This window comes from Parambassis ranga, chromosome 21, assembly GCF_900634625.1.
Source record: "Parambassis ranga chromosome 21, fParRan2.1, whole genome shotgun sequence".
Taxonomy (NCBI): domain Eukaryota; kingdom Metazoa; phylum Chordata; class Actinopteri; family Ambassidae; genus Parambassis; species Parambassis ranga.
The window spans coordinates 19,911,654-19,925,126 of NC_041041.1; the positions used below are offsets into that span (position 1 = coordinate 19,911,654).

The 13,473-nt window shown below is 40.1% G+C and overlaps 1 protein-coding gene across 1 annotated transcript in view; it reads left to right on the forward strand.

Moving 5' to 3' along the window:
* lrp1bb (low density lipoprotein receptor-related protein 1Bb) overlaps positions 1–13,473 on the forward strand; it is a 239,100-nt gene that overhangs the window by 103,307 nt on the left and 122,320 nt on the right. The window contains exons 5-10 of the mRNA XM_028393416.1: positions 520–648; positions 5,091–5,348; positions 5,697–5,859; positions 9,440–9,662; positions 11,722–11,914; positions 12,056–12,199. Of these exons, the coding sequence (XP_028249217.1) occupies positions 520–648; positions 5,091–5,348; positions 5,697–5,859; positions 9,440–9,662; positions 11,722–11,914; positions 12,056–12,199 (1,110 nt within the window). The remainder of the gene's footprint in view (positions 1–519; positions 649–5,090; positions 5,349–5,696; positions 5,860–9,439; positions 9,663–11,721; positions 11,915–12,055; positions 12,200–13,473) is intronic.

A 13,473-nucleotide genomic window follows, 5' to 3' on the forward strand; every position in this document is an offset into this window, starting at 1 on the left:
AAGCAGGAGTTGCCGGGTATATAAGAACCATCTGTCTGCAGGCAAGGCCTCATGCACAGGGCATTATACTCCCAGCGCATATACATGCACACACATATGTATACATAACACACATTTTCTCTGTGGGTCCTTTGTCTCTTTATAAGTGCCACAGGCAAAGTTTCCGACAGCTAAGGAGGAAGACAGGATTTTCCTGTCAAAAATGCCTCTGGAGTTGTAGCGTCTTAGTTGGACTCTAAACATATACCATACCAGCAAAGACATGGCATAAAAATTGCATAATTATGCTGATGAAAGAGTTTATAGAAAGTAGCACTTTCAGAGTTTGATTCTGTTGAGGGACACATGAGACGGAGCACTTTATAGGGTACTGCAGCTCCAAAAAAGGCTCATTGGTTATAAAAGTAATTATGCCTGAGGTACCAGAGTGAGGCCACATTAAGTATACTTTATGTATTTGGGTCATGTTTGAGCACACCTAATTTGTTACAAATGACTCTCTTCCTTTTTTTCCATAAGATCATGATGAATGTGCCATGTATGGCGCATGCAGCCAAACCTGCACGAACACCTACGGGTCATACAGATGCAGCTGCACAGAAGGATACATCCTGCAGCCTGACAGAATATCCTGCAAAGCCAAACAAGGTGAGCGGCACACTCGCGTCGGGGAAACAGCGTAATCTGCATAGCATGTATGTTTCATTTCTAATAATAAACAGGGCGGTTTTGTTCATCCGGAGCAGGATTCCAGCTTATCATCACCTTGGTGTTCAAGCAGAAGTGGTAGGGCTAGATTAATGTGGTTTAGCAACGGTCACATCCATCACCCGCATGGGAACAGGTAGATGTGGTCAGGCCAGCGTAATGATAAAATTAATGAGCATGAAATTTTTAAGTGGGCGCAGTCTGGAGTATTTTGTACCGAGACAATGGCCAACATCATCCTGATTTATGTTAATTCCTGATGCTGGTAACAAATCTGTCCCAGTCAGTAAAACAGCCTACTTAAAAATTAAACAAACAAAAGTGGGATTGTGTTTTGGTGGTCCACCCATCTTCAAGTAAACAAGCTTAGCCTTGTGTTTCATATGTTTTCATCATGCATTAAACATAAAGTGAAGTGAATTTTTTAGGGTGTTGTCATTGTAGCATATATGGGTTGAAAGTAGCCGAAGGCCTAATACACCTTGTTGAGAAAAACTCTACCGTTGTAGCTTTTAATCACTGTGACTGGTGTCCTACCAGGAATAAACTGAATATGATTACCCATAAACTTAACTGAACCCAATGCTCACATGCATTAATATTAATTTAGCAGAGAGTGATAGTGGTACGAGGATAACTATGGGGTTACCATTAGTTGTAAAAGCTCATGAATATAAATTTTCGATAGCGCTCTCAGAGGCCAGAGGATGAGGAGCAGCAGGGTATGAAAAACATATTAACGCTCTGAGTGCGAGATCGAAGTTAAAACTCTGCAGCACAGTTTTTTCTTTTTAGGGATTTAATCTTGATTTAATCTCATTTGGCTCAAACTAAAGTGAAAGTTATAAAAAAAAATGTTTTCCTGTTTGTACTTCTGACATAAATCCCAAAACACCCTGATGGTTTTCATTTCTGCTTGATAATGTTCTTCAAATACAAAACTGGAAGTGATGGTGTGGGGTGATTGCATGGTACAAACAAACACCTTTATCAGACAGCCGCAATATGAATTTATTAGCAGGCAATGTTTTAACAAATACCATCAAAAAGAACACTGTTCCAAGCAAATTTGTTCCTGCTGAGTGAGTTAACAGACATTTGTTTTGAAAAAGTTGTGGCAGCAGAAAAACGAGCTGCACATGTTTATTGGAATGAAACAACACGACAGAGATGATTGATAAAGCCTCTTCATGGCTGAAGGTAGACAGACCAGCACATCTATTTTACCACATAGTCCCCTCTTATATGTACACACTAGCTGTAGATGCCTTTTTAGACTCTTGGACCTCTAGAAAGTGGAGTAAAGGTGCATTTATTTTTTTTCAAAATGGCAACCTATGAGCTCTGTTTCATCTAGAGGAAACAGGCAGTAGTTTCCAGAGGGTGCCAAATCAGCCGAATAGGGCAGGGTGGACGAGCAGTGATCACCACTGTGTTGTTCTGCTGGAGGAGCACTCCACTTGTCAGCTTCCCACACAGCTATCTCTGCAGAAATTGGTGAACTAGGCCGCTGCAGTTCACCAGAAGCACTCACTTTGCATCCCATTACATTACAGAGGCTTTCTCGGGAGCCAAAAACAAGGTGTTTCCAGTTTTGGTTTACCTTCCATCTTTGGCTGGAAATAGTAAAACCCAGGTCAGAGTGAGTGTGGCAGTTTGCTAGAGGAATCTCTCTAGATCTGCCTCAAAAATAGAATTACAGATTTTATGTGTCGTTTGTTGTGGACCAGGCCTTCTTCCCCACTTTTTCACCATGCTTTAAGAAGTCACATCCTCTCTTGTTGTCACCATGTTCCCACTATGTTGTCCATTTAGCTAGACACTGCTACAGAAAAGTATGTAATATATTGTTTATCTTGTTATTTATTGTTTTAATAGCTTTTTGACAAAAGTCTAGGCACAGAGCAATAGGTTACATCAGGCTTCCTCTACCAAGACCATACTCAGGATCGATTCATCATTGGTTTTATTCTTTCTCAGGACTATTTGACAAAAACAAATTGTGCAATAGTGCCAGCCTCGAACACTAACTGAGCCCACCTCTATCAAACTGTCTAGTCAAAGCCCCACCCACCCCCTGGTATGAGAGAAAATGTATCAGCACTAGCAGTTATGTGACCAGACATTCTGATTTATTGCCTAGATTAGGAGAGTAGCCCTTGACTTGAACTTGTGTGGAAGATTGGGATAAATAAGGGCCCTTTTCAGAGGTGAACCTGATGTCAGAGTATGTGCACGCTCAATTAGGCCCATAAAGCAGCTTATTTCACTTTTACCATGGGCTATCCTTCCATGAGGATGGGCTGGGAAAAAGTCAGATCTGCTTTGTCTGAGTTAAAGCTCATGCTACTTTTACAGACTGCATGTTTTTGATTGAACTGTTGCTGCATTGCACAGTGTTTACATTTTGCTTCATGGTCGAGGGAATCTTTGGCAAAAGGTTTGGGTAGCATCTTCTTCCTAATTATTACAGTTCTTAGCATTTGGAATATATACTTATCTTATCTTACTATCCATACTGAAATCAAGTATATATGACACGTCCTCCTTTATCCAAAGCAATAAAAGCGGACGTGTCATGTTATGTTATGGTATTGTGAAGTGTAAACCCAATAGTGACATTTATTAGTGAACATATGATGATATGATCTATATCAGCGGTCCCCAACCTTTTTTGCACCACGGACCGGTATCATGTAAAACAATACTTTCACGGACCGGCACAGAAAAAAAGTGCATAAAGAGACGACTTACTCTTATGCTTAATTAGTGGGAGCCTTTGAGCTTTCTCAGCAATGAGGCGGTCCCATCTGGGGATAATGGGAGACATGACACCCGAAGTGTGTTTCTTATGTCCAGTCCACTCCGTAATTTTGTTTTGGCCGTCATTAATTGCTTCAGTCGTTCTTGTTCATGTTTTCTTCCATGGCTCGTCTTTTAATGCAGGGTGCTCGGTCTCGCAGTTTTGAAGGCTTCGTTGCCTCATTTGCGAGTCTGTGGCCACATCACTCAGAGCGGACTTGGTGTGTGAGAATCACCTGTTGCAATAAATCCGTATTTTAAATAGGACTCCTGATATAGTCTTTTAAATGCGGGTTTCTTTTTCTTTGAAGGGGTAGGCTCCTCTTCTTCTGTCTCCTCGTTAGGCCTTTTCCCCTTTCCGAAGAAGCTCTCCAAAGACGTTTGTTTTTTATTTATTTTTGCTGCTTGTGGGCTTAATTTTGGGGCCGTATCCCGTGACCGAGACAAGCGTCTGGGCAGGTGCTTAAAGGCACAGGCGGATGAATCTGATCGATTTATAAATGAAACAGCTGTCAGACTCAGATAATGAATAATATATGTTTTGCTCAGTCTTTCTGTGCGGCCCGGTACCAAATGACCCACGGACCGGTACCGGTCCCCGGCCCGGTGGTTGGGGACCACTGATCTATATGACTGATTTGTTATTATATGTGGTGACAATACATTTAATTATTGCTCACATTGTGAAATTTACCTTTAATGACAAACTCATTGATCAGGGAGCTTGTTGATGCCAATATATATCTAATATATCAAGTTTTCAAATTCTTCCAATTCCTAATTGGCTCCCTGTATAGTTTGTTACTGTGTGCACATGTAATGAATTTGTGTATGTGTGGAGTTTTACACAACTTTCTGTCGTTAGGGTTTGTTTATCGTTTTTATTCTGCAGATGTCTGCTGTTGCAGGTATTCACGTTCTTTGAGTCTCATTAACAGCCATAAATTATAGATATGGCAAGTATTAAGTAGTAGGAAGGAGAGGTTTTCACACACACTCCCTATACCTGCACCTCTAACACTTTATTAGTGCGTGTCTCAACTATTTTGGATATCTTCGCTGGGTATTCACTCGAAGTGTTGGTACATGTTCATCATCATATTATTAATATTTGTATCTTTTACCATAGAGCTTTGTGTAACTCATGCAGATAACTTGGTAAACCTGCTTCTCGGAAAAGGCTCTAATTAATTCTCACCAGAAAATACACAGCGATTTTGTAATTATGCTTATCCAACTGTGCAGAGAGGGAGGACAAATCACCAAGCACGGTACTGTAGTTTCCAGGGCTATTCTCAGAATGGAAGTATGAATCGATGAGTACACATGCTGGATCTGAATTATGGATTACTGCAATTATGTACTGAGTAATAAAGGGATTGTTGGCATCCACAAATTGTAGTTATTTAGAGGTGGGTTCAGATTTGTTTGTAATAAAAATATATATTTGTATTTGTATTGATGTGATTATTGTTTGTACATATGTTCAGCAGGTTTGAATGAGGTGGTTATTAAATGTTAATGACAGTAATTTTGCTGCTCACATAAAATGGATTTCCATATTTTCCCTTCAACTCCAGATCCTGGCGACAGCCGCCCAGTACTTCTCATTGGAGGCTCGGATCGCATTGTCCTCACCCAGCTAAATGGAACAGGCCTTCAGCCCCTAAGGTCTCTGAGTGTAAATGGAACACTGGCATTGGATTTCCAGCACAACCAGGAAAGCGTGTGCTGGGCCCTGTCCACGGAGTCCTCTGGGCAACTCCGATGCGCTGTAACACGAAATCTGCGTGGATTCACACGGGAACAGGAAATCAGAACACAACAAAGTTTGCAGCGTATGTTTACATCAGTACACCGTTTCATTTTCTCGTTTAGTTCTTCCTGTTTTCTCACTTTTATGATAAATTTGAGTGCTTCAACTGAGGCACACAACACCTCCCTCTGTTTTTTTTTCTCTCTGTCCTTTCTCTCCTTCACACTCTTACCTGCAACTCCTCATTATCTGTGCGGAGGTGTCACATAATGCAATTATTCAAGAAACTGCCAGCAATTAAAATTGTTGACCACAGTGTAATTTAAAGGGGCAGTATTATATAATATTATAGCCAGGCCATGATTTTTATCTCATTGAAACTGATGAATGTACAGTACATGTATTGGTTATCCCATTTTTTCCTTTGCAGATGTGGAACACATGGCCATTGACTGGCTGACAGGAAACCTTTATTTTGTTGACCGTGTCACTGACAAGATATTTGTGTGTGACCGTGGTGGAGAAACCTGTGTTACCATCCTACAGCTAGACCTCCTGAATCCTAAAGGCATAGCTCTGGATCCTCTCATGGGGTGAGTATTCTGCAGCCTAGATAATACACCTTCTCTGAAAGCTCCACAGGGCCCGTTTATCATCACATATCCTTTGTAAAAGGAAAAAAAAAAATAACAAAAGAAAAGGGGAAAAAAAATCATTTCACTATTCATAACAGCTGACTTGTTGGGAGAAATGTGACTGAAACAATGAAGGGATTTTAATGCTTCCCTGTCCTTCCACTCAGCCCCTTTTCTCTTGGAGTTGTGTAATTTGGTGAATAGCTGCTAGATGCTTCAGACAGCTTCAACTGTCTAGACATTCATTTGTATTCACTGATTTCATCCCACATCCCACAGAAGAAAATGCCCCTGCAGGACTGTCCATTACAGGATTTTTGTCTCTGAAGATCACACACACAAAGTGAGCATATTCCCACACCATTTTCTCAGGGAAACAAAGGCTGAACATGTACCACTCCTGTCTTTTTTTTAGTGGGGATGGGTTGCAGTGCTGGAATTTCAGTGGTGATAACAAATCTCACAACTATGTGCTACACTGAGCTATTATAAACCTCATATCTTGACAAATTAATAATTTGAGGATTCAAGCAGAACTACATCACTGGTTGCATGACTTCAGCTTTGTACACTTTATACAGCTGCTTCTGTTCAGCCAGTGAGTCTAATCAAAATAATTAGCTGTTGGTTCCTTAATGGCATGGACAGTTTTGATTTGCTTGGCTGCGTCTTTCTGTTCTTATTAAATATATGTTAGCTGTTTGAGGACAAGATTAGGTTTCCTGTTTAAGCAGGCTCCCAGTGATGTCATTGTGGCTGATGTTGTTCAGTGGTTTTGTTTTAATCAAATAACTCACACACATATAGTGCATATACAATGCATATAATAGGAAGGTACTATAGATATAGTGTCTTCTGACCCACATGGGAGCTGGGTCTGCACATTACTTGCTAGATTGACTGTATAAGACAGAAGGTTTTGTTTCTGGTCTTCTCCCTGGCTCTAATTGGTGAGAAACCGTTACAGATGTTTCTGAAGAACTGAGCCTGAGAGAGGTCTGTCAGCCTGGAGCGATGGTGTGAAAACAAAAGAAATCAGGGGGTGTTAGATATCAGCACAGCATGAGGAACAGTGTTTATAGAATATGCCCCGGTTTGGCACTCCATTTTTATTGTTATTTGACTCTCTTTGTCTCTGTGCTTCTCTTACTGGGGCATTTTAAATTGCTATAGGGATGTCTTTTGATGGACAGCCTCTTCTTTGATAAAAAAAAAAAAAAAAAAAAAAAAAAAAAAAACATTTTTGAAAAACAGTTTGATGGATGATAGGGTTTGTTTATCAGCTAAAACTTTTATTAGCTTCCTGTGAGTTCCATTCTAGTTCATGTTTTATGTTTAGTATATACTCACAATAGCAAAGTGCATCTTTGTTTTTGAAAATCCGTTGCTTGCATAGCTTTGGTGAATGCTGCCTGGAGTATGATGCTGGCATTTGGGATGACGGAAATACTTTGTCAGAAATGTTCTTAGTTTTACAAACACAATGCAAGGACAATCACAAAACAAAAACAATTTTGTGTATAGAAGAATTCATGATAAAAATGGAAATTATTGGATCTGATGCCGTTATTATTGGATATTTAGGAGATGATTATACAACCATATGCGTCACTTAATCTAGGGTTTAAAAATGTTCATGTAGATTGCCAATAACTCCTCAAATGACATATATTTGATATATATATATCAAATATATATATTTAAAAATAGAAACTGATTCAGGGCAATGAAGAATGATAAGGACAAAAACAGTGGTGGGATTGATGGCAGTTTTAAGTCCATAGACTGTATGTAACTATGAATGAAGGGTCCTTGATGTCATTTGTCATCAAAAAAAAAACAAACAAAAAAAAACATTTTGAGGCTTCAGCTGTATGTAAACGTTGGGACTGTCTCCCAGAAAAGATTGCAACAGCAGTTTAATATCCTCAGAAAGAGCCACAATAGATGTTTGTTGTAAAACTGCACTGCTGTCTGAAATATAAAAATCAAGTATTTCATACTGCTATTGCATGAAATTGACAAAACGCTTTGGGGAATATAGCCTTTATTCATTGATTGCCAGTTGTAGCCATGTCTCCTATTTTCCACTGGTCCCATGCAGTTTATTTTATCATGGGGCTCATTTTCCCGAATCCACCGAGGATCTCATTGAAGCCGCAGAATGCACAAGTACAGCATCAGCACCATCCTAATCCCAGAAAGCGTTCATTGATATGCCACGTGGTGGTGCACCTGTTTGGGGATCTGTGTTCCTTGCTGACGCTGACAGTTTTTCTGCACCGGCTGGTCTAAGGTTCAAAGGGCAGTCCATCTCTCCCCTGGCTTGACTTGTGCAGATTAAGTTGGCTTCCCGTCGTTCTCGGGCTCCAGCTTGTTATCACTGGAAGCTGTCAGAGCTCCGTCCTCACAGAGTAACAGCAAGACAGCGTGGCAGGACTTCCATGTTAATTACTGAATGTGCAGACCTGAGCAATTCTCAAAACTTTCAGAGATGAGATCTCCTACATTAGTTAAAGGACATTACAGGTATTTTGTGATCGTATTTGTGCCAATGGCAAGAAACAAATTTCACTGCGTCTAGCACCTGTTTTCCTTGAGTTACACCGGCTCCCTGCATGTTTCAGAATTGATTTTCGAGCCCTTCTCGTGGTTTTGAGGTACTAAATGGCCTGTCTCTTCTGTGCATCACACATTCTCTGTCATTTTATGTCTACACATACCCTGAGGACCTCTGCAGCACGCCTTCTAAATGTCCTCAATATTACAACAAAGTGGAAAGATGCTGCTTTTATTGCATTTGCCTCCAGGTTATGGGATTCCATCAGAGAGGAAGTCTATACGGACATTGTTAGAATGTATTTAAAGACAGTCTGATGCTCTTTTTAGAAATTGAAATTTATTCTGTTTCATTTTTTGCAACATAATCTTAGTTTTTAGCTATTATGTGAGCCTTATGGTAATTTTAGCATTGTATTATAATCTTCAGCTATGTTTTTCTAGAAATATCTGCTTATAATTTAATTACAACACAACACGGGCAAGAAATTAACTGTTAACAGCATGTTTGGTAGTTGGTAGTTCTGATAAAAATAACTGTATTTCATCATTTGCTCATGATAGACATGTTCATTCTTGTGTTCCACAGTAAGGCCACTAATTCATGTACTGTATAATTTCTTGTAATACAAACATACTTCTACATGATGTGTGTTTTCATCTCTTCAAAATGGTTTAATGCATGCTATTATTCTTGAATAACCACACTGACCTTGGCAGGAAAATAAACAGGAGTGGTTGAATTTCATATGGTGAACAGTCAGGCTTAATGTAGCTAGGTGCCCACCTGCAGTCGGGTGAATAATAAGTAACTCAAGTACCTGGTCAGGGAATGGTCTGCGTTTCTATAGCTTTTTCAATAACTGGCATGTTTGTACTCACATAATAAGTCAATAGCCATAGAGCAACTGAAAAGGAAGAGACTCACTGCCACAATCTTTTCAAAGCTTTTAATCATTTAATCTTTTCTACTCTACAGAATGCTCTTCTTCACTGACTATGGGAATGTGGCCAAGGTTGAGCGCTGCAACATGGACGGAACCAACCGGACCCGGCTGGTGGATTATAAAATTGAGCTGCCCACGGCTGTAGCGTTGGATGTGATCAAGAAGCTGGTGTACTGGGCAGATGCTTACCTGGATTACATCGATGTTGTGGATTACCATGGCAAGAACAGGCACACCATTATCCACGGGAGCCAAGTGAGTGTCACATTTCTCTGTAAAGCGCTCCTCTTCCATGAGCTCCCCATCTCGGACAAACGTCAGTGAGAATCTGAACAGAGAACAGACAAGCTTCTCTTATCAGCATTGTGCCCCCCTCTTTACCTGATATTGCTACATGAGAAGGGTTTTCTTGGTTCATTTCTGATTTAAGACTACGTGCTTATCACTGGAAGACAGGTGGTACATTCACTGCTTGTTAATAATTAGGTAGTTAATAATTCACTCTTCATTTTCATAGTAAAGGGTCTTTTGAATGGGGAATGGATGATGTATTAAATCGAAGGAATTGAGCCACATGTGGGGCTGTCCTGTAAATGAGCATATCAATAGTCTCTCTCCTGTAGTACACTTTCGATGCCTTTCATCGCATATTATGATTATTCATTACAAAACCCTTTCAACCATCTTGGACTAGATAATCACTCTCTATGTGGTAAGGAGAGCATACATATCAAGCACCTTATTGTGTATGCAGGTGTTCTTTGCACAAGTTTTCTTCATTCATTTGCCTGCACGCTCATTAGAGGATCTTCATGTCATTGCATCTGCATTACAAAAGTAGATGCTGGGCATTGTATGTGTTTTTAATGCCATGGGTTCAATATTCAAATCAATATTACTGCTATTATTGCTATTATTGTGTTTTTAGTTTTATACAGGACATTGCTGTTTTCCCAAGTATAGTTCATTTCAACTGCATGTATCATTTAGATTAAACTATGATTATTTTTTTTTCTAATTTGACATTGCACTATTTGTACTACCCACGGGTTGATTCTTTCCGTCCACCTAAAAAAAAAAAAAACATGTTTAGACAGTACCGTTTTTTTCTAGAGCAGCTCGTCCTGATGTGCAACGAGTGGATGAGTGAGGGCAGCGACTGAGACACCTGTAACTACTCTGAAGGAGACTGAAGTTGGGCCAGACTGTGTACAGCAGCTGTTGTCCACATTCTTCTCCAGTCAAATCTTTATTGGAAAGCCATCCAAGTTCACCCTCAAGGCTTGTAGTAGACTCCAAGGTCAACTGGAAGAAGATTCTTTGGTGTGACGAGACCAAAATATAGCTTTTTGGCAGACATAAAACACTGTACATCATCAGAGAAACTGTGAAGCACCATAGTGGTAGTATCATGCAGTGAGCAAGCTCCTCTACAGCAGGCCCTAGAAAGGCCCAAAGAGATAGAATGATATTGACCATGATTCAGTTTATACAGTCAATAAAAGGGAAAACGTCCAAGTGGTAAACACTTTTTTATAGAAGCTAGCTTGCTCAGTTGGTCAAGCCAATGCTAATGTACATCCTATATGATGTTGAATATATTTCTGACCATTTTTTCTCTCTATTGAGTTGCTGCTCTGTGCAGCATTGCAGAATTATAGTGCATTTCTGTTTCCATGTATTTTATGTTGAAAGAAATGGGGCAGATAAGAACGGTCTTTTCTGCTGCTGTTCTTACCGTAGAGGTGTAGTTGCAAGAGAACAAAGGGAAAACAAAATGTTCTTTGGAGCTGTTAATTCCATGGATTTCTTTTATTTTTTTCTTCTTTTTTTCATAGCTGCACCTATATGTGCACCTTTTGAAGTAGTGTGTGTGATAGTGCTTTAAAAAATTATGTTTCCAGGTAAAAGTAGAGTGCTCAGGCCAAATTCCACAGAGAGGGACGGTTGAGTGGTTTGTTTATTTATTTTTTTATTTATACACAGACACAGGTTTCTTGGTGCCCCTGTTGTTTAGGTGTGGGCCAGTGAGCTTAGGTGTACTTCCTGTGAACACAGCTCATCCAGCCATGTCGCTCTGTGTGGGTGTCAGCCTGCTAAATGTAGCATGGAGACAGTGATGTCAGGGCCAGTGGCCTCCCTGTGGGGAGCAGCTTCTGACCCTGCATGGGCTGCCAAATGTACAGACTGTCGCTCCTCATGCTCGAAGCATGTGAAAAGACAAAATCCTTCCTTAAATATATATGTTTTGTTTATATGTTCTAAATTGTGTTTCTGATGTTAAACTGCAGTGTGCATGTTCTTGTTTTTCCAGGTGTCGTACATTTATTCATTAGCTGTGTTTGAGGACTACCTCTATGCTATCCACTCTGACCCTTCCAAAGGGAGTTCCACTGCAGAGCTGCTGCAGATCCACAGATTCAACATCACAGCGGAGAGCAGGGCACTAACCAGCCTAGGGATTTCAAGACGACTCCGTGTTTACCACAAACTCACTCAGCCAAAAGGTAATGGACATTTAATATGTAAGTAAACATGTGCACTCATGTGTCAGAATCTATCCGACTCATGAGCTGTTTGTGTTGGATTGCAATGAGGATGCAACTCTGGATTCTAGGGTGGTTTTTCTTATCTAATTTTATTCACAGTCAGGAATCACGCTTGTGAACTGGATTCATATGGAAAGCCAGGTGGATGTTCCCACATCTGTCTTTTGAGTGGCAGCTACAAATCCAGAACCTGCCGCTGTCGTACTGGCTCCAGCCTGGGCCATGATGGAAAGTCCTGTAAAAGTCAGTACATATTTTTTTACATATTCGTACACCTATACTAAAACATACTCCACAATACCCTCTTCTACAGCAGCGGTTCTTAATGAACATGATTTAATGTTTTTTTATTATAGTTCTATTACAAGTTACAACTTCTTTTAAAGATGAAAATGTTTTGCAACCTCCCATCCTGAGGGAATGCTAAGCTTTGGAGTGCATAATGTTGTAGTCAGCAGTAAAAACAAAAAAACTGACACCCCAGTGTGTATTTTATAGTAACAAACAAATGAAATGTCTAACTCACTCTGTGGTGTGCTTTAGATTTAATGGAGGCGGTGAGGTGTTCAAGTTGTAGCAGAGGAGGAGGTGCAAACTTTTCACCCCTAGACAGGCTGATCACTAAAAAGCCAACCTCAAAGAAACAGTCTGATGCAAATGGGATTTTTTTTTATCTGTGCCGTGTCGCTCGGTCCTCAGCATTCACCTCAGCCAGTGGCTTCTCCTTGAACCTCTCTTTCAGAGGCATATCAATTGTGACAACAATCAATGACTCCTACAACTCAGTTGGCATTCTACTCAACTTTGTCACTGTGAAAAAGGTTTCTAACCCACATCAGCTGCTCTACCTGTACCAACAAAACACACGCAGGTACCCACAAAAATGCATGTTCATTCCAGAGAGGCCCGAGGACCATGACAGTGATGGTTTGTGACACATGGTTCTTGCTCTGAAAATCATCCAGTAATTGGAAACAATCAGTGCTTCATTTTTGTCAAACGGGCTGATGAGCTATTCATTTTACCCCTGAAGTCCTGCCTCAGATCATTCAGTTGATTGAAAAAGTCAGCCAGGTAGTCAGGATGGACCATTTTTCATCTGAACTTTTTCCAGCTCTCAAAAAATCACCTTTTGTTAGGAGCTTTAAAACCAGATGGAGAACTTGAACCATTGAACCGTGCTGGTGGTGTTCATGGGTGTTTGAAGTTTTCGTCTTTATTTCCTGAATTTGGCTTTTTTGATTTTACTTTTATTTCTTCTCTTGGTTGTCTTGGGATTCACCCTCCTCTCCAACCTATATATCAACATTCTACTTGTTTGTTATATTGTTTATTTTAGCATATGCCCTGTGGGACCCCTGAGGGTCCTTAATGAAGTTGCCCTAAAAATCTGTTATACTTGACACTATTTTCTGTTCTCGATTAATGAACTCCTGACCTATTTTTGAAGAGGATGTTCAGCATTGCTTTTGTGTTTGATATTGTCATGTGCCTTTGAAGATCATATGTTACATTAC